The sequence below is a fragment of the Neomonachus schauinslandi genome, chromosome 11 (assembly GCF_002201575.2).
Source record: "Neomonachus schauinslandi chromosome 11, ASM220157v2, whole genome shotgun sequence".
Classification (NCBI taxonomy): domain Eukaryota; kingdom Metazoa; phylum Chordata; class Mammalia; order Carnivora; family Phocidae; genus Neomonachus; species Neomonachus schauinslandi.
The window spans coordinates 24,903,745-24,924,845 of record NC_058413.1 but is presented as its reverse complement, the minus strand read 5'-3'; the positions used below and the strand labels follow the sequence as shown (position 1 = coordinate 24,924,845).

Sequence of the window (21,101 nt, the reverse complement as noted above, 5' to 3'; positions counted from 1 at the left end):
TTGCATAGATAGGAGTCTAAACAGGAGCAAGAGAGGATGGGTGGATGTACGGTGGATGTGAGGTTGGAGAAAATGGTGAACGGACGATGGATAGATCCACTGATGAACCGATGTGGCTGGCTGGCTGGAGAAGAGGACAGTACATGGATGGATGTAGGTTTATGAAGACACGTGGAAAAGGATGTATGGAAAGGTGGAGGAGCAGTTGTATGGGAGGGTGATCAGAAGAATAAGTGGTTGGATGGATGGATGGATGATTGGATGGATGGAAGGGAGGAAGAAAGGATGTGTGGTTGGATAAGTGGATGGAAGGGAGGATGGGTAGATGTGTGAGCCCTGGAGGGGTGTGAGGAAAGATGGGTAGACAGGTGAATACGCGGGTGGAAGGATGTTTGGGAAAATGAATGAGTATGGGTGACTGGATGGATGAATGGGTGGATGGACCCACCTGCCAGCCTGGGACTGGAAGCTGACACATGGGTTGGAGGAGGGAACTAGCAGCCCCAAGGCTGGTCATCCTTAGCTTTCTCTGAGCAGCCCTGATAAAAAGCAAAACTCCACCACAGCCAGGAGAACTTCACTTCTCTTTCAGGGGAAGAAGGAGCTCGTCCTCTCCCCCTGGGAAGAACCACAAACTCCTGACCCCTCCTGCCCACCGTGAGTACGGGAGCACCCCTATCCATGCAGGACCTCCTCGCCAGGAGGCCATCTCTTCTCCCAGAATATCCAACTGCCTCTGAAACCCAGAGACATCACTCCCCAGCCCGATTCACAGAGAAACTCGGCAGAGAGGAGGGGACGGAGGCTGAACCTGAGGCGGCTAGGTTTCCGGATCCAGTCATCCCCCTTGAGGGTCCTGAGGCCGCCCTCCCAGCGGGCCGGGAGCAGACACCGGGGCGTCCCGGGGCGCAGGGGCACCCCCGCCCTCCCGGCGCCCGCCCAGGCCGCCCCGATTTACGGTCTCGGGCGAGCTCCGGGCGGGGGCGGAAGGGCCAGCGCAGGGGAGGGCTGCTGCGTCTTTAAACCTCTGCCGGCTGCTTAGTCACAGCCCCCTCGCTTGGGTGTGTCCTGCGCTCGCTCCCTCCTCCCTCTTAGGTCACTCTTTCAGCCCTTGAATAAAAACTGCACCCAACTTCCCAGGCGCCCTCATTGCCCAGCCGGACCCCCAGCCCCTGATAGGTTCGGTCCGGCCCGCTCGCCCCGTGTTCCGCCGGCCCCCGCCCAGCGCCCTGGACCCTCCGGCAGCCCCGCGCTCGCTCTCTCGGTTCGCTCGCACCATGGACAAGTTTTGGGGGCGCTTAGCTTGGGGACTGTGCCTCCTGCAGCTGAGCCTGGCGCAGATCGGTGAGTGCCGCGGGGGGCAGCAGGAGGGAGTGGCCGGGGCAGCCCGGAGGGACCCAGCAGCCACCTGGCTGAATTGGCCCCGGGGACCGGGGACCGGAGGCGAGTAGGCGGCGAGCCGCGTGGATTTGGTTCAGGAGAGCGGGGCTAGGATTTGCGCTAAGCCCTTGGAGAGTGTGCTGGTGGGAAGCACCGTTTTGTTGAAAGGAAAAGAAAAAGAGCGAGGAAAAGTTGGCTGCGCCGGCTGCCGGCGCACGGTTTTGGGTGAGGTCGCTGGGGCCAGAGCACAAGGCAGAAAGTAACTGTACTCCTGGGTGCGCGCAACCGGTGTCTGGACGAACAGGCTCGTGCGCCCAAGGGCGCTGGGAGCCTGGCTGGGCTGTGGCCGGGCAGGGCCGAGCTAGGAGGGGCAGGGGCTGTTGGCCAGGTGGCCGGAGAGATGGTGGTGGGACGGCTGGTGGCAATGAGCTTTCCAGAAAGGGGTGCGGGCGCCCTGCAGCTCCCCACTGCGCCTGGGTTCCAAAGCTCTTACAGTTGACTCCAGTCACTGCCTATCTAGCGCTTGTGGGAACTTGAACCAGCTCTGTGAGGTTCTGGGTTTCCACGAGGTGCCAGCATGGGGCAGGGACTGTGAGGAGGAAAGGCAGTGACTGAGCCAGCTACTCAGTCCTTGCAAACCTCCTGCTTCTGCCAATCAGTTAGGGGAAATCCAGACAGTAATGTGGTTCACATTCCCTGCCTGGCAGCCTCAGAGCAGGGAGGGGAGCCTGGGCATCGGGGTGGTGTTAGGGACCCTGGAGTTGGGCCTAACAGTACCCCAACCAAACACGGTCTGTATCTTCAGTGGCTTTGGAGTGGGTGGCGGCATGTTAGGTATTCTGGTGAGATTGAACTCCAAGTGTTCCTTCCCTTTGTCTATATACGTACAGATAATTACATGGCTGATTTGCTTATTGCTAGCAAAATTAGTTTTTCTTTTAAGAAGTGCCAGCTGGGTCATTAAGACAGCTCAGCCTATGGTTAATTCTACTCAGCAAGTATTTATTAAACCCCACTCTGGGGTACCAAGAAAGTAAAGACACAGTCTTAACCTGGGTACTTTAGGCTGGGGCTAAGTGAGGATCGAAGATTTAGATTCGTGAAACAGAAATAAAAATGATGATAATAATCATACTAATAGAAGAAATGCCAACACCAGCCCCCGTTTGCTGCACACTTTCACGGTGCTGGGTGCTGTGCTGAATCTTTACAAGCGTTAACCTTATTTTATGCTCACGGTAAACCAGTGAGCAGTGTCCTGTTACTAGCCCTGTTTTACAGGAGGGAAACAAACCGAGGCTCAGAGAAATTAAGTAACTTGTCAGTTTTCACATAGCCAGAAGGATTGGTGCACATGTGAACTTAGGTCCATGAGCCTATGCTTAGTGGGAATATGTTAGACTGTATGTATGGCCCAGACATACTTGGAAAGAGTTTGGGGACAGAGGGTTGAGGTGGACCAGAGGCCTTCGAGGAGGCTTCCAAGGCGAACTGAGCTCCCAACAAGCCCTTGAAAGGCAAAAATGCTCGGGATGCCAGAGAAGAGAAAATCTGGAGTGCAGGGAGAGCCCTGGGTCCGCCCTTCCCTGGGAGCTCCAGGGAAGTTTCTTTGTGTATTACCTTCCAGTGATGTCTTCTGCTTTGTTTCTGAGGATCCTGATTTCTGACTCCTTCCAACCGGTCTCCCTGATTCTTCTGAAGGGCCCCATCCCCAAATATTTGATGCTGTCCTGACCCTTGAGGTTCTCCCGGAGACCAGAAGGCTCACTCCTGCCCCGCGTTTTCATGGTCCTTTGGGGCAGCATCATTTGGAGGAAGCATGAAAAAGTGCCAGGGGCTTGGCTTTCATGTGCTTATAACGTTGTTTGGAGGGAACTGAGACTTAGAAGGGAGACATGACTTAGCAGCTCTGCTGGGCAGGCAGAGAGGGGAAGGAGGAAGAGGAGCTGGGGGGGGGTGTGGGCAGTACCTTTGCCCTAGTCCCCCAGTGTGGGGGGTTAGTAAGGAGGGAGGCCCCCAAAAGACAAGGAAACTTTGGAAAGGAGCAAAATTTGGGGAGGAAGAAGGGCTCCATCCTCCATCCGGAAAGCAAAAAATAAAGAAATGGCCAACATTGGACCCGGAAACTAAGTTGGAGAACAGACACTTTGAATTCGGTGTCATATGCAGGGGGAAGAAAGTGGCCCTGGGTACCGGGGGTGGAGGGCAAGGGGATGAGCCCTCCCACATTTCCCCTCCTCCTCTCCTCACTGCTTGGGAATTGTGCCCCTGGTGTTGAGAAAGAGGGGTGCATCTGAGAGCTCCGGAGCTTGGGGGCGGCTGGGGGCCCTTCTGCTCCCTGCGAGCATGAGAGACCCCTCTTCCTGGGAGTCAGGGCTTGGGCTTTGTCTTCCCAGGTGGAGAAGCAAGAAATCTATCACTGCTGGGGTTAACATCAATTAATTCAGTTGTTCCCCAGATAGACATTGGGCATCTTATTTCCTGCCAAGGTGCAGGGCCAAGTAGGTGTGCCTGAGGCTGGCAGCCAGTAGGAAAGGGTTCCATTTTCTTCCAAATTGCCCCACGCAGGAGCAGCATAGGCAGCATGAAATTCTTAACTTATGACAGATCCCCTTCTATTCATTCAAGAAATATTTCTTGACTCATTGCCGTAGACTCAGCAATAGGGACTCCAAGGACCATTTAGAGAAACCCTCCTTTTTCCCATGGAGGAAACAGATCCTGAAAAAGAGGGAGGGGTGACTTTCCCTCTTGCAGACAGACTGAGGGCCAGACCTTTTCCAGCCACGGGTCTCTGAAACACCCCTATCATCCAGGACGGTAATGAGCGCCCCCTCCCCGCCCCGCCCCTGCAGTAGACAAAACACTAGTTTCACACCTTAAATGCTACATTAAACATTCACTACATTTTTTATTTTACCCTACAATATATCCAGTTTGAGTTTAATAAAAGAATAATGATATATACTTCTTACACAAAGCAAAGTTGCTTCTCGAAGCCTTGCACTGCTACGGCAAGGAAGAGTGGTAAGTCCCAGGAAATGCCATTTAGGGAGCATCAGCTCTGTGCCAGGTATTCAGCCAGGGGGGTTGAATATGTTCTTCTATATAAGCCTCATGACAGTCCTGTATATGGTTAGCACTTTCTTAACCCCATTTTCTAGATGAAGAAATGGAGGCTCAGGGAGGCGGCATGACAAGGACACACAGCTAGTAAATGGTGGAGTTGGGGTTTCCCGTTGTCTAACGTTGGAGTGTTAGACTCCAATGCTTATGCTCCTTTGATTCATTACTTGGGGAGTTGTGTGTGTATGTGATTCCCTCCCTGTCCCATGTGACCAGCTAACGTGAAGCCTGGTGTGAATGGCTTCTCACTCCCCCACCTGGCAGGCTGTGGACTCTTGGCTGCCCTACCCTGCCCTACCCTGGACTGTGTCTCCCCAGGCTTGGCCACAGCTGTCAAGAGATGCCAACCTAGTTATTTGTTACTAAAATAAGTCAATTGCCTTATCAGAGTTCAGCTGCCCTTCTAGACATGCTCTCATTTGCAGGCTTGGGAAAAAAGGGAGAGGCTGCTCCTCATCTAAGAGACAAGTTAGGGCAATGCCCTCTGCCTGAAAATTAAGGAAGAACCCCTGCAGAGTTCCTCACCCTAACCTGCAAGCAATTTAGATGCATTAACCCAGCAGGACCCTCATCACACGCTCCGTGGAGGCCCCCGGTGTTTGGCAGGTTGTACGTGGCCCAGCGAGGGAAAGCCTTGAGGACCCAGGTGGTGGGCTGACATGGTTTTCTACAAAAGTCAAGGATCTTGAACAGAAAGCCAGTATGGAGCTCGAGGTGATAGGCGGCCACCCAAGTGAGATTTCAAATCAGTCTACGGCGTCCAGGCTGATGGTTCTAAGCTGGGGTTCCCTGACACAGTTGAGGTGGTGGGAGGTAAGCTGGGCTTCCCCAGCAGTGGGTCCTGGCTGTGGCTAGGGCTGGGCTCTGCCAAGGCTGTGGCTGGGCTGTGTTGGGCTGGGGCTGGGACCACTCTGGGCTGGGGCCGGGGCTCAGCTAGGGCTGAGACAGAGGCTGCAGTCTCCCCAGCCCCTCAGTTCAGCCAGCTCCACCCAGAGCCTGAAAAGGAAGTGACTCTTGTGCAGAGTGAGCAGAAGCATGGCAGATGCTGTCAGACAAAGCATGGTTCTCAAAGGGGATCTTTTCTGCTTCAGAAAGAAATTCTGGGGGATTGCACAGCAAGAAGCTGATGACTCAATTTCCTTTGTGTCTCTGCTATTTAATAGGAAGCACACCAGTGTTCTTTAGAATGATCAGGGTAGGCTACTGCCTCCTACCTTAAATTCGAACCCCACTTTTCACTCCCTCGGTAAGTTGAAGTTTTTCTTAAATTGCGTCCTCCCCACAAAGCTGGCCATCAAGGGTTTGGGAAGCCAGACCAACCTGACAGTGTTAGGAAGGGGTGTTTTCTAGTTTGTGGTTGTGGAATCTGGCTTGGCATGGATAAAGTGATTGTGCATGCCAAATTTCCCAGAAAGTCAGGATTTCCAATGTGCAAACACTCTACCAATTGACGCATAGTATATATTTTGACTAAGGGTCTCTATATTTTTCTACCAATGAGTGTATGGCTTCGTGTGATTAGGAGTCAAAAACTTTGCAAGACGTTTCGCATAAATGCATTCACAGCTTTACAACGCCTTCATCAGTCTAGGGTCCGATTAAATTGACATTTGGTTCAGAAAACATGCAGAAATATTGGGGAGAAATATTTCATATTCCTCTGCTCTCCACTTCCTGATCACCCCACTATGTGAAGTACCAAGACAAGCTACCTATTTGATTCTTGCTGGCGGGACATAGGCATACACACATTGTGGGTGTATTTGTAAGTCTTTATGTGTCTGAGCCCATGCATCTAACCCTAATTGCTGGTCAATCCTTAAGCATGTATCAGGTGTCTTCTGTGGGTCCCACACTGTGCTGGGTACTACAGGGGAATTGCATGGATGAGATTGGCACCTCTGGCCAAAAACCTTGTGGTTTTATGTGTAGAACACAGTGCACCTGACTGACAGGCTAATGGCATTGTTGAGCTGACAACCAGCAAGGAAGGCTGGAGGAATCATTTGAATCTATGAAGAAGCGGGAATGGAAACAGGGTGTGACTCTTTCTTTACCCTGCTATTTATCTACCCACTCTCGAATACGTTAGTTAACCAGCCCAGAGAGTCAACAAACATTTTCGCAGTGCCCACTCACCGCACCAGCTAGCTAGGCACTGGGGGGCTCCCTGTCAGAAGGCCACGGCCCTCGCCCCTGAGTAGCTAGCACGCAGGTACCTGGGTACCTGGGTACCGGCTGGCCATGTATCTCTGGCTTCCACATACTAGATTCGGGTCGTGCACTGCCCCACTCAAGTTGTGACAACCCCAAATGCCTCCAGACATTGCCAAATTGGTGGTGGTGGTGGGTAAAGTCACCTCACGTTGAGAATCTGGGGTCGTAGGATGGCAGCCACTCTAGTAAGCTCACCTCTGACAATGTGGTATCTGCTTCTCATAGGGCCCCATCGGGCTAGTAGGGGCCCCCTAGCCTCACAGGGCTAAAATTAATTAGCCTTGAAGCTGTGCAGTAAAATCATGCAGGGAAGCCTTTTTCACTTTGGGGGCCAAGGGGCGCTAATGACTTTCTCGCTTCTCAAAGGGGGAAAACCCAAAACCCGACATGCTTTCTCTTATCTGTCTTCTAGCACTGTGGGAGCCCCCCTGACGTCAGGGATTATGTCACATTCGTTTCGTGTGTGTGTGGTCCCAGATCCAAGGGTTGGCCCTAGTTCCCAGTAACTGTTGAACTCAAGTGAATATCCAGAATACAGAAATAACCTGATCCTATATATGGAGGCATGCTGGACCGCATACGCAAGACAGCGAATAGGTCTGTGTGTATATATGGTAACAGTGGTGACGGCTGTTTTGCTCAGGCCAGGGGTGAGAACGGTGCTGGGCTGGTCAGCTGCCCACCACAGGGCTCATGTTCGGTCTGCCCAAACAGGGAGGTCACCCATCTATTTGTGGTTTTGGTGGCTGCTTGCTGTGGCTGGGGACGTCTGTCTCAGGACAGGGTTACTAGCTTCTGGGGCCAAGAAGGGAGTGGGAGCCAGGCAGGATGACACCAACCCCCAAATTTAAGCCTCAAAATAAAACCCTCCCCAGCAGCGGCCCACTTGGAGGTCTGGTTATTTTGGAGATGCTGACCTGAGGTTGGACTCCTTGAACACCCCTCTGATCACCCCCCCCCCCCCACCATGCCTGCTTTTGGAAGGTGGCGGCAGCTGGGAGAGAAGCAGAAGAGCTTCACAGAAGATTCTCACCTTCTCTGTGGGTCTCCTGCAGCTCAGGAAGGGGCAAGGCTGCAGGGAAGTCTGCTGTCTGCTGGGGAGCCACACCGGCAACCGCAAACCGTGTCTCCTCTCTGTAGAAGCTTGCCAAGTCTGGAGTTGCCCACAGCTGGGGCAGGTCCTGCCTCCCTGCCCCAGGGATCGTCTGTCCAGGGACACTCGGACACAGGGAGTCAAACGGGGAATGAAGGGATGGGTTTTGTGGGGGAAAAGACCATCCCAAAGCCAGATCTTCCTGAGCGTGGTGTGCTCTGGCTGCCTGGGTGTGTCCACCCGAGGCAGGTGGCCCCCCTGAGTGCAAGTGTGGGCAGACAGGTCCTGAGTCACCGAGGAGGTGATTTGCAAAACTCAGGCCCCAGAAATCTTCGAGTCTTCAGCTTTTGAGAGTCAAGGTTAATTGCAAAACTCCAGCGGGGAGAGATTATTCACATTTGCTCTGGTGTCACGGCGAGTCTCCTCTGGAGGAGCCTGTCAGTTCATCTTCCTTCCCCACAACATTTCTTGATAGTTAGAGAGAGCTCTTGTACCCTTTGCGCTTGTTTCTTTGCAGTTAGTTGTCTATTTTTGAGATTACGATCGGCACAATTAGTAACGACAGTGAATACTTAGAGGGCGCTAACCCCTCTGTTTCCTAGATACTAACTTGTTTAATCCATACACCAACCTTCTGAAGTAGTGCGATTATTATCCCTGTTTTACATATGAGAACACTGAGCCATAGAGAATTTGAGTAACTTGTCCAAGGCCACAGAGCTGGTAAGTGATGGAGCTGAGATTCCAACGGAGGTGGTTCAGCTACTGGGTCCAAGCTCTTAGTCACTGCATTACTGTGTTTCTCTCAGTATGTGAAGATGTCAGAGCCCCCCCAGAAACCCGAGTGGTGATGCCTGGTAGTCCTCTGGTTGTTTTCATAAACTCCATTTGGAAATCAGGTGTGGGTTGGGTCATAAGGTCCACAGAGCTAGTCTTGCCCTCCCTTTCTCCAGATGATGCCAGAGGAAGGGGATGGAATTGCAGATATGAAGGAGAAAGAAGTTGTCATGGAAAATTCTCCCCATTCATACTCTGAGCAGCTCATTCATTCCGATTCCTGGATAGAAGTTTTGCTCTCTTCTATGTGATGGGAAGTTGGGGAAGGGGGTAGGATTGAAAAGGATGGTGGATCGAGTTGTTTGTTCATTATCACTTCATAACTTGGTACAAGAGGTGGAAATTGCTGATGGGGGGTTTCTCCACCATCTAGGACTTTGGCTCGTGAATGGCAAAGCTGGAAAAGGGGTCAGTCAAATAGCAGGAACGTGTTTGCCCTCAGTGCAAGGGTCCTTGGCCCCAGGGCCTTCTCTCTACCAGTTAGAATGATGAGGGAGGGAGGGAACTGAAAGAGGAGGCCGTCAGGAATCAGGCTACACTCACCCTGGCATAAGGAACTGAGCAAATACTAGAAGTGGGCCCTTCTTCCCAGCCCTTGCTTAAACCTAAAGGTGGCCTGGCTTCTGTGTGGCCCAGCAGATGACTTGTGCGTGGGGAGGTGGGGGAGATGGGCAGGGTTTCCTCTGGGTGCTTTGCCTGAGAAACAAGCCACCCGGGAAGGGTGGAGGCAGAGCCCCCTGGGGACGTCTGCCTCGTCTGTGGGCCTGGGCTCAGAGACTCATCACAGATTCCTTACCCATTTGAATTTCACTTGAGCAGGTCTGCAGGGCCTTCTAGGACCCACACACCAGTCACGGATCTAGGCAGCATCTTTTACCACTTCCTCTCTCAAAGAGAACCTGCCGAGGTATTAGAGTGATGACAGCAAAGCCTTGCAGGTGTTCGTCATTATGCAAATTGAGATGCCAAGGAGAAATTAACAATGCCACGCAACCAACACCTGGTCTCCTGCCTCGGGTCTAGAAGGTGGTTTCTGCGCAGGCCCCTGGCCCCAGTCTTCACACACCCCAGAAGTACTAAATGAGGATCTCCTATCTGCCTGTCACAAATGTTGGCATGGCTGAGCGTATCCGGCTCAGGAAGCAGAGTCTAGCAGAACTAGCTGCACACTGTCTTACAGCCTGCAGGTGACCAGGTGATGTCACTGAGCCAGCCCCAGAGCCACCAGTTGGTTGCACGGTCACATTTTCCTGCAAAGGGAAGACAAGGGTTCAGGTACCGACAAGAGTTCAGGTACCGACACAGAGGTAGACCAAACACTGGAGAGGGAAGTGATGCTGCCATAGAAATCTCTTGCCCTGAAGTTCATCTTGGCTGTGGATCTTCTGTGGCCGGACAAGTTGTCTTCCCAATGTCAGCCTTAGTGGGCAGGTACGTCCCTCCGGGCTCGCCAGAGTGACTTTTACTCGCCTCTGTTGTCTTGTTTCTCTCTGATAATTCATAAAACCCCCACGAGCATATCTCTAGCTAAAAGAATGAAGTTTAAGGGATGCCTCTGGGCTGTGTATAGCCATCTGTTCTCTTTCGCTGGTGAGCAGCGGAGCTCCTTAGGGAAAAGCTCACGCTTTATGTACATCATATATTTTTGTATTGCGGCAGCCACCAATTGTCAGTTCCCCAATTATAGTAGATGCTCAATAAATACTGGATGACTGACTGAATGGATGAAATTTCTAGATTTGGCAAAGCAATCTTTATCATTTGCCTTTTGTGATTTTTATAGATTCTGGCTAATTCTTTTTCACCCTTTTTTTTCTTTTTGATCTATAGAAACCTTTTAATTTTATTTTTTCTAGTGTCTCTTTTAGTGACCCTCAAACCTCCTTGAAACTGCTTTTCTCTGCATTCTCCCTAATGTGAGTATATCTTTCTTGAAGTTTGACATGTCAGGCAAGGCAGGCGAGGTTCAGAGCTCATTAGGTTTTGTCCAGTAGAACAAGGATCTTGATTTCCTCTAAGTCAGTCTGCTTCTATGCCCCAGCACTTCCTTCCAAATCTGGTCTCCTATATAAAAAAACCCAAGCCTCAAAATCATATTCTCAATGACACTTAGAGAAAAGACATTGGCTTTGGGTCACTCTGTTAAAAAAAGAGGAAGTTGTTTCTTTCAATGGTTTAAAAACCTTCCATTCCAAAGATCACTTGTGTGGAATCAGAGATTTCACGTGGTGCACTGGTAATGAGGAGGTTTGGCTTTGGAGGAGGGCTGTGTAGAAGGAGTAATGGCTGTGGAAAGAACCAGACCTGAGGTTGATTCCCCTCTCTGCTGCTTCGGAGTGGTGTAAGCTCAGACAGTGTGCACACGTTAAATGTCTAGAACAATGTTTAGCATGTGGTGTCTTGTGCTAAGTGTCTAGCACTTAGAGGTGCCTCAAGAATAGAAATGACTATTATATTATTCTATTTTACTTTGCTGAACAAACATTTCACCCTTATTTACCTCCAATTTTCCATGTATAAAATGAGAGGGTTGGATTCTAGTTGATCTGTAAAATGAACCACACTATTCAGCCAAAGCAGTGTGTAGAGGGTGAGCTGTAGTATCTTATGGAAAATAACTAGGGTGGCCATGAGAAGCTAAAAAAAAAAAAAAAAAAAGGCAAACAAAACAAACAAATATATTATATATATACCAAGGCATTGGGCATGGCAGACCTTTGAGATGGCAAGTTGCTGGTTCTACTGAGAACATTCCAGATTCCTGCTAAAATATTTATTTCTTTTTCATAAACCCAGAGAAGCTCTTTTTGCTCAGGAAAAGGAAAGAAGGAAGGACGGGAGGGAGAGAGAGAGATCGAGAGACAAGGAAAAAAGGAAGTCCTAAAGATGGCACTACTTAGGAGTTTGCCAAAGTGGGTCAGGGACTAAATGCCCTGTCAGGGTTCTGACCTTTTGTCAGTCCCTTAAAGTCCTTACTGAGATCACATCCATCCTGGGTGTGCCCATTTCATATCCGTTTGGGATCTGCCAACCAGAAACCGAAATAAAATACCAGAAGGGCTCTGTTCTCTTGTACGCAATGCCCTCAATTATCGCTTGGTCATCGTGCCTCCAGCCCATCCCGTAGACACCGCTTCTAGGAGAAGTGACAACCGCATAGAGCCCGGCGGGGGTTTGCCATTTCTCCCCCTTAGTCACAGGACTGTGGGCAAGATTCGTCCCTCACGGTTTGCCTGTTTCTCCAGTTGTAACATGGTGATGAACTCACTAATTCGGCTCACTGAAAAGTGTAGTGTGCCTGGCACGGTGAAAAGAAGCAAGGGGGGTGGAAGATCTAGTTTCTGTCCTCAGAGAGCTTATGGTTTGGTGGGAGAAAAGTCCCAACAGGGAAGGAACCCTACAAGATGACGTATCATCAAGTGCCGGAAGGTGAGGAAAGGCGGACAGCTCTGTGAGCGGCAACTGTGGGGGCTTTGTGCAAGGAGTGGGACTTGAGGATGAGGTGGATGAGGGTGGGAGAGAAGACGGACGGAGAGGGGGAGAGGAGAGGGCAACCCACGGAAGTGCGGAGCTTGAGCTGAAAGTTTCAAGTGACTAGGAGGCCCAGCTGAGGAACAGTGAGGGATGACGTCGGGCAGATTCCAGGCGATCAAGTGTCAGTGGCACCATCGGCAAGATCCGATTCTTCTGCCCCTGAGAAGTTCCCACGACACCCTCTTCGGAGCTGCTAGACAGAGTTCAGAAGTGGGGCACCTGCGGGCACCTGCTCCCGCCCTGCTTGGGATAAAACTCGGGCAGCTCTGGCTGGGTTGGGGAGTGGCAATTGAAGAGACTCCCAAACAAGCCCTGCAGCCCCAAATCTAGCAAATAGATTTCAGCTTACATACCATCTCCCATCGATTGCTAGAGGCTGCCTGGAGGGCTGTGCTAAGAAGCCAAGCCTTGGCTCAGCCGCAGAGGGTGCCGTGATCCATTAGTGATGTCTGCCACGGGCACGGACTGGAGGAGTCAGCACTGCAGTACAGCCATACAGTACAGCACAGTTCTGGTTTTCCTTTCTGGTAGCTGCCTGTAACTGGGACGTTAGCCACTCAAATCTAGTGAGCAAGTCATTCTGTAGACTCCACCTCCTTCCAGAAGCGTATAAATTCAGTCTCTTACCCAGAGGAGTTCGGTGGCTTGAGCCTTCTCCTAGGATTCATTTGCACTGTTTTCCCGTTCACCCCAAGTGAAGTTAGATGCTGGGAGCCGGAATCTCTTCTGTTTGAACCAGAGCCAGGCTCCTTGGCAGAAGGCCCCTTCTCCACATCAGCTTCTCCGTCTGCAAACTGAGAAGACAAAAATGATGCCTCACCCATGGGGGTGATAGGAAGAATAACTAGCTAATGTAAGTAAAGCCTTTGAAGATGAAAGAGTTGTATGTGCACGTTAATTACAACTTTTATCAGCCCTGGAGCCTCTGCATTCTCAGCTGCCACTGGGGGCTCTTCAGGGCCTCCCAAGTGCAAAGAGCACCAGCATTCCACAGACTGGCCCTTCTGGGTCCAGCTTGCAGCATCCAAGTCAAGTAGGCTGGATTCTGAGCTCAGGCTGGTAAGCCCATCCTGGGACACTCAAGTTTCCCACTACTCATGCCCAAGAGAAAAAGCCAGCTCACTACCTGGGCAGGTAAGATAAGATAGAACCAAGGTGTAAACAAAAGGCTCCACCAGGAGTCTACTAGAAATAGCCCCCAGGTGAGATTAGGATACTGTGCTCTAATTCCCACCCTGTCAAAGCCTAATTGTGTGACCTTGGGCTACTGGCTTTATCTGTCTAATGCTTCAATACACTGTGTGAACCACCTGGGGATAATAATCCCTCTGCCTCCCCTGGACCTCTCCACCTTTGCCTGCTGGTGTGAAAGTGTTTTGTGCTGTGAGGCAAAAGCACGTGATGTGGAACCACAAGGTCCTATTATTACCGGAGGTAACTTTCACCTTTATCTCTGTCTCCCATTGCTGGTTGACCCCAATCACTGAAATTGTATTCTTCGGAATGTTCACCAATCTCTTCTGAGCTCCCATCCCCTGCTGGGCAGTGCTTATCTAGGAAGACCTGCTATGTGCTCAGGCTTCCTGGTTTTGCCATGTCCCGAGGTGTGCAGATGCAGTCGAGCTGGCAGGGGCCTGAGGTGCCCTGTCAAGTTGAATCACAGTTCCCTTGCTAGGGTAACTCAGTAAAAGCACTGGAGGCAGGGGTGGGAGGGGTTTTAGAGGCTTTGCTAGGGCTTAGAAAGTGCCGGCTGGCCTGGGCCCCTACACTAGCACCAAAGTATGGATCCAAGGAGGGAGGAGAGGAGAAAGGGAGGGAGGAGCCTAAATGAGAACTTATCATGGGCTGGTGACTCGAAGCCAAAGACGATGGCATGTCAGAATGGAAAAGGATGCTAGAAATTCTGTAGAGCACTTGTTTATTGGACAGATGAGGGAAGGGCGTCTCAAAGACTGTAAGTGACTTGCCCCAGGTCACGTAACTAGCTAGAATCAAAACCCTGGTCTTCTGATTCTTGGTCCCGTACCCTTTCCATTTCATGCTTTGAGATGAGAGAGGGAAGGCACTAAAGGAGACAAGGCTGGCAAGAAGACGGGGGGACAAAGAGAGGAAGCTAAGAGGGTACCGCGTTTTGTGGCACAATGGGAAATGGTGTAGGTGTTTACACGCTGTTGGCACCTTTATTGTACTTGGACCTGGTTTCCTGTGCCATACCTTGTATATCCATATTTGGTGTTCATCTCGATCCTTTTTTACTTAATGAGCGTTTGGAAACCGGAAAGCCCAGTGCAACCCGGCCTGGCTTTTGCCCAGCCTCTCTGAGCAGTTCTGTGAGCTGAGTCAATAATCAGTGGTTTTCAAATGATTCATTCGTTCACACCACACGTGTTTATTGAACTGTAACATGTGCCTCATGTTCTGCCAGGAACTGGGGACACAGTTTCTACTCTCATGGAACTTCTAATCTAGCTGGGAAGATGGAGAGTAAACAAGTGGTTATGCCCTTAGGGAATGACAGGGGTGTATGTTGCGAGAGGAAGCAGAGGGTCTTTGAGAGGCTGTCACAGGGAGACCTCATCTGATCGGGAGCATCAAGGGAGCCCGGTGGGATGAAGAGCAGCAACTGTGTTTACAGGATGTCCCCACCTCCTTGGGGGCCCTTGTTGTTGAACCTCTCTACCCCACCAGTGCTCGGGACCAAGAAGCAGTCTGGTGGGTGGGCTCAAAGCCCATCAGCAACTCCAGCCAAGGCTGCCCCTCTTCGGGCTGCCTCACACTTGGCTCACTGAGTAAGACAGCAAGAAAAGAAAGTTACTCCTCAAAATTCTGAAAGCGCTGGTTTATCATGTCTGCCCTGAAATAGACAGTGGTGAAAAGGAAGCCATGAGACCCTCCAAGCTGGCTGAGACTTTTATTTATTTATTTTACTGAACGAGACTCTTAGAAGTATGTGTTGGGGAAGCAAAGGAACCCAAATTCTGGGAAACAAAAAGTGTCATTTGATGTCAGAGTTATTTTAAGCCATGGGAAACAATTCATAATTTACTTAGGAATCTTGGATGTTAAGCCTGGGTTTAGGGTCAGATCTCACTGATTTTATTAGAAGTTTCTTGGTCTTTTTTGGGGAGCACTTTGTTGATTGGAGCTTGGGCTCCAGTTTTGATCAGTGTAGTGTGTAGGGAGCGATTTGCAGGATGACTTGCAGCAGTCATGCAGGTGTGTCTGTTGGGTCTGGGCAGCAGGAACGGGCAAGAACCCTGGGGTACAGATGTCCAAACGTCTGGCTACAAGGACCTCACTCATTTATCTGCTTTGTTGCCGGTAACTTCTTGGAGATGACCTGATGATGTGTCCCCCACCCCATGTAATTGCTATCTGTCACATGTTTCTTGGTATACCCATATCAGCACATGCCACCTGTATATCTCTGGAAGTAACAGAACAATGAAAGAGAAACCCTCATAAAATGCCATATCCCATAACAAGAAGTCTAGAGGTAGGACAATTTTAGGAGCTCAATGATGTTATCAAAGACCCAGTTTTCTTCTAACTTTCCACTCTGCCATGCTCATCATCTTCCTACAGGTTAGCCTGCTCTGTAGTCTGACATTGACTCCCAGAGTTCCAGGCATCCTATGAAAAAAACAACAGTATCCAGCAGCAGAAGGAAGAATGCTTATTTACAATTTTCTTCTAGAAAATTGGAGGAATGGCTTTTCCAGAAGTCCTTAATTGACTTCCCTTTACTTTTCATTGGAAGAATGGGGTCACATTCCATGAAATGCTCATGCAGAGCCAATCATTCTAGGAGAACTCTGACCACAGTGCTTGATTTAGACCAGTCATGATTCACCCACTGGAGCTGGGAGTTGGGGCCTCACACCCCCCAAAGCACAAGTTCAGGATTTTGAAGAAAACCAAGATTCAGTTAGGAGAAGTTTGTTGCATTAATAACAATGTCTGTTACAGTGAGTAAGGCCCCGGAGGGTGTCCACCCACCTGGTACAGTTGTGGTTTGAGACTCTATGTAAAGAAAAAAAGCAAAGCTAAGTTCTTGTGTTCCTAAGCCACACCCTCAGCCTTTTCGTGAGAAGACACACTTAATGGATGGAGTTCACATGGGGGACACACTGCATTTTGAGACTTAGATGACTGTGACTTATACTCAATCATAATAGCTGTAACTTCATCCTTTTCTCTCTCCCCCAAAAAGCATATGGGGGAATAACCTTAAAACTGTTATAATTTATAAGAAATAATCAATTGTTGCGGGCGCCTGGGTGGCTCAGTTGGTTAAGCGACTGCCTTCGGCTCAGGTCATGATCCTGGAGTCCCGGGATCGAGTCCCACATCGGGCTCCCTGCTCAGCAAGGGGTCTGCTTCTCCCTCTGCCCTCTTCCCTCTCGTGCTCTCTGTCTCTCATTCTCTCTCTCTCAAATAAATAAATAAATAAATCTTAAAAAAAAAAAGAATCAATTGTTTGCATACTTGAGCACTTTATTATTAGAAACTCATTACTGCAACCCATCTCGGCACCTCTGGAGCTACACCATGCATGAGGACCACTAATCTGTAGTGATCCATTTTAAAAGAATGACTATGACCTTGAATGAGTATCTCTTCCTGTAAATTATGAGATGATCACCCTCAAGGGAGACTGCTAGCTTTCCTTTACTATAACTACACTCCTAGAGTGTTTTAATGTGTGTGTGTGTGAAGTGTTTTCAGCTCCTTTATATAACGCAGCCCTCACATTAACTTCATGGTTAGCATTATTATCCTCCTGTATAGGAGACAAGTTTAATGACTTTCTTAAGGTCAGATAGCTAATTAATGCAGATTTGGGATTTGAACCCTAGTTTTCTACTCCCGGAGCTGATGTCCATGTCACCACATGGTGTTGGCTTCCAATGGACCTGACTTCCTTTCAAGGAGTCTGAAATTGACTCTTGAATTTTATATTAATAATTGCTCTTTCATAAGCAGGAAAATGCCTTCCTAATAGTTTCTTTGAGTCTGAAGTTCAAGGGTCTAACATCTTAACATTTTAATAAGCCCAAAGATGAACAGGAGGGTTTTCTGGGACAGTACTCTGCCTCCATGCAGCTAGCTCATGAATCTAGTGGTATGGGAGGGAAACTTTGGGATTTTGTTTGATTGTTTGTTTTCCATTCTTTTTTTTTTTTTCACCCAATATCATTAAAGGATTTATGATGACTGCATCCAGGGAAGAGAAGCCCAAGGGATGTTTAATGTGGACCTCAAGCATATGGTCCTTTCTTACACGGGAAGGGGACTGCTTGTTTTTGGTATCTAATGATGAAAGAGCTAGAGCAAATGGATTCTATTAAACCAAATGATTTATGGCTTATTCTGAGGGTGAATTTCCTGACCACGAGGCTTGCTGAGCATGAGACTCACTGGCTAGTTCCCAATCCACCTTCAGTTCTCAGCTGAAATGTCATTTCCTTGGAGAGATATCCCTTGGGGATAGCAAAGGTCTTGGAGAAGAAAGGCTTCCCTTTGGACTAATCACTCAGGACCCCGTACTTATGTTACAACATTTATTGTGTCGTGTTGTTAACTTGTTTAATGTCTGTCTTCTCCTCTGGGCCATAACCTCCACTGGGACAGTGACCTTGCCTACCTTGCTCAGTGCCCTGGTCCGCATGCCCAGCACATGGGGGCTGAATGAAACCTTGTTGAATGAATGAAGTTGGCTGGAATTCTCTTTTCTGAAGGCCTGTATCCACTTCAATGTTGGGGTGGTTTTGTGGGATTGTGGTTTACCATCATGGATTCAGGCTGTAATCTCTAAATTTGACTTAAAAAAACAACAACACTGTCTGTCTGTCTGTCTGTCTGTATCTATCATCTTTATACCTACCTATCTGTGTATCTATCTACTTACCTACCTGTGTATCTATCTATCCATTTATATATCTATCACTTATCTATTTGTGTCTCTATCATCTATTGAAAAATCTTTCTATTGGAATAGGAGACAAGCGCTTAAAAGCAAAGGAGGGTCAGCAAGCATGCCACATTTCTCATTCTCTCCTTCATCTTCATTCATGGTGCACACACCCCCAATTCCCACCTCCCCTCTTTGGCTGGCATCATCCAGTCTCGTCCATGATTTCCTGCAAGGGCACCAAAGGGAAGCTGAATATGTGGGATGTCTGGCCACTCAAGGTGGATGTGAAAGATGAGGGGGAAACACTTTCCGTTTAAGCATAGGAAAAATAAGGCAGGGCTCCGGGGAAGCAAGGCTTGGGTCCTCTCAGCTCTTCTCCCTGTGGCTCCCTCTGGGACGTATCTGGAGAGGCTCTCTCTCCTTTCAAACAAGTGTCACCAGATGAGCCCCAGCCTTCCTAAAGGATTGTTTCTCAGTCATCAGGAAATGTACCCTATTATCTGTTTGAGCTTCCTGTCCTTTACATTGTTTGGGAAGCAAAAGTCAACAACCATGTTTATATTCTGCATTGTTTGCATTGTTAAAAACTGGAAAATTAATTTGGTTTCTTCTCCGAATGAGCTTCCCATTCCTTCTGGAAGACATTCAGAAACACACTTCACTTCAAACAGGCCGACAGGAAACAGTGCCTCTTAAAGCCAGGTTTCTGACCTGCTTCTAAAGGCTGGCTTTGAGGATGTCCACTCCAGTTCCCAGGGTTCAGGGCCCGAGGCAAGCACAGGCTGTCAGGGATGACCGGGGGAAGTTGAGTCTGGTGTCCTGCCACTCAGAAAGCAGTGTGGGTGCTAGAGGTTGGCCTCGGTTGGAGTCCTGCTGTTTACCAATTATGTGGCCTTAAGCAATTTACATAACGTCTCTAAGCCTCAGTCTTCTCATCTTTACGATGGAGTAACAATACCTACTTGTCGGGTGGTGTAAGGATGAATGCAATCATTTGCGTGAAGCCCTTGACAGAAGGACTGGCATGAAGAGAGCGTTCATCAGTAATCCTTGTGATCATTGTTATGATTAGACCTGGGACCTCTCCACCACGCAGCCCTCACTTCATTCCTGCTGCCCTGCATGAGAAATGCTTCCTGCTGCCTTTGGAAGGTTTTCATTCCATTTCTGGGCAAAACATCAGCCAGGGGACTCACATTTACGTTGAGGAGGAGGGCACACCAGAGAGCTGACCCCCTCGTGTGCTGACTGGAACGGGCCGTGGCTGAGCCAATCCAGCAGGATGGGATGTTCCGGGAACCTTGGCTAATGTGGTAGCTGGTGAAAGCGAATGGGGAAATGTACCGCAGGTCTGGTCTTGCCTCGCAAAATGACAGTCAGCCTCCCAGGCTGCTTGTCTCAGCAGGATCAGCCTCTTCCTGCCTTCGGTCCAGGGAGCTGGTGGTGGGGCTGTTGGAGGAGGTGGTATTTTCCTCCCTCTCAGGTCGAAGCGTCTTGCAGTGCTATTCTCCAGCCTCACAGTATGGAAGGGCTCTTAGGGGCAGTTTAATGCAGTAGCTTCCTTCTCGTTGTGGAAATTTGGGAGTTTCCCAGCGCCCACTTCCTCCGCAGAAACCCAAGCTTGGAATTTCCTCATTGTGGATGAGGGGAAAATTCAAATGCATGGAGAGAAAATTCTGAGTGCATAGAGTGTCTGGCCATCAATTACTTGGGGGGGGGGGGTTGCTTCTCTCATCTCCAAAAAGACCTTTAATTGCCTTTAACTGCTTAATTCTGCCATTCTCTAAAGAAAGGAAGATCTGGCCACTCCCAGCCACACCTGAGAAGTGACTAAGGCTCTTGCACCCTTTAATGGGAGCATTTGCATTTTTGTTGGATTCTCGGTTTGCTTTTAATTTCATGAGAGTGTGACTGTGGACTGTTGTTTGGGCTGAAACAGAAGATTATCAAAGCACAAATGGTTTTTCATGGTGTAAGGACATCATAAGTTAGAACCTAGGGATGTCCACGATGTCAGGGAGAGCTGGGGCCAGTCGTCCAAGATTTATGTCCCTGTGGGAGAAGGAAAAAGACTGACATGTACTAAGCACCTGTTAGGAACCAAACCCAATGCTGCTGCTTCATGTATATTTATTATGTAACTCCCACAGACTCCTCCTTGAGGTATACACATAGCAAATATCCACTGAGTAAATGATTGACTGAATTTTCATCAGAGCCATTTTACAGGCTGAGAAACTGAGGCTCATAAAAGTGAAGGAACTTGCCTAAGATGGCTCAGCTCTTATGTGGTGGGGCTGGAATTCAATCCAGAGCTCCCTCTCCCTTTCAACATTATACCACGAGCTTCCACTCAGCTTTATGGGGAGTTAATCCTGTTCTGCCATCTCCAGGGTCTTGAAAACTCAAAGCATCTCCTTTTCCCAAGAGTCTGGATTTTTCTGGCTCCTTGAAAATGAAGGGCCTTGAAACAATTTAGAACTACTGGGAGCTCTAGGAGGTGGTGGGGACTTCGTTCTCTTCCCTTTTGGCCGGGGCAGTGGGACCTCCAAGACCACCAAAGATCGGGGAGCACCTCGCCTCCCACTTATGCAGGTGGCGGCTGCTGAGAGTGCCTTGCTTGAGGATTGTCTCACAACTGAAGAATGGTTTGAATTGGCCCGTGACACTGAAATTCACTGTAGGGAGCACTTGGGCTGTTTGTAGTAATTTGGGAGGAGGGTCTCTAAGGAAATCAGTAATTCTGCTGTGTTTCTCTTAATTGAAACCATTCTTTCCCTCCAGCTTTGATAGGGTAGGGTCTAATCTCTGTGCGCTGGAAGCGTTTATTTGGTGTAATCTGAGAGCAGGATGCTGGTGACACTCTCTTGTGTTGTCTATTGTCTCTGCGGGCCATGCACCCTGCCTAACGCATCACGGTCACACCGCCGCTGCCTGGATTCCAGAATGCAGTGCTACTGTCCCACAGGCAAGAGGGAGCCACTCAGGTTCCTGGGG

At 49.4% G+C, this 21,101-nt stretch overlaps 1 protein-coding gene across 13 annotated transcripts in view; it reads left to right on the top strand.

Moving 5' to 3' along the window:
* The first annotated feature begins 1,077 nt into the window (after positions 1 to 1,077).
* Positions 1,078 to 21,101, top strand: part of CD44 (CD44 molecule (Indian blood group)) — an 83,764-nt gene continuing 63,740 nt past the window's right edge. For 7 of the 13 annotated variants that reach the window (XM_021685366.1, XM_021685365.1, XM_021685364.2 and 4 more), the window contains exon 1: positions 1,098 to 1,344. In XM_021685366.1, coding sequence (XP_021541041.1) covers positions 1,278 to 1,344 — 67 coding nt within the window. In that variant the 5' untranslated portion in view covers positions 1,098 to 1,277. Of the gene's footprint in view, positions 1,345 to 21,101 lie in introns of all 13 variants that reach the window. The other 6 variants (XM_021685372.1, XM_021685375.1, XM_021685374.1 and 3 more) reach the window with 3 other exon arrangements.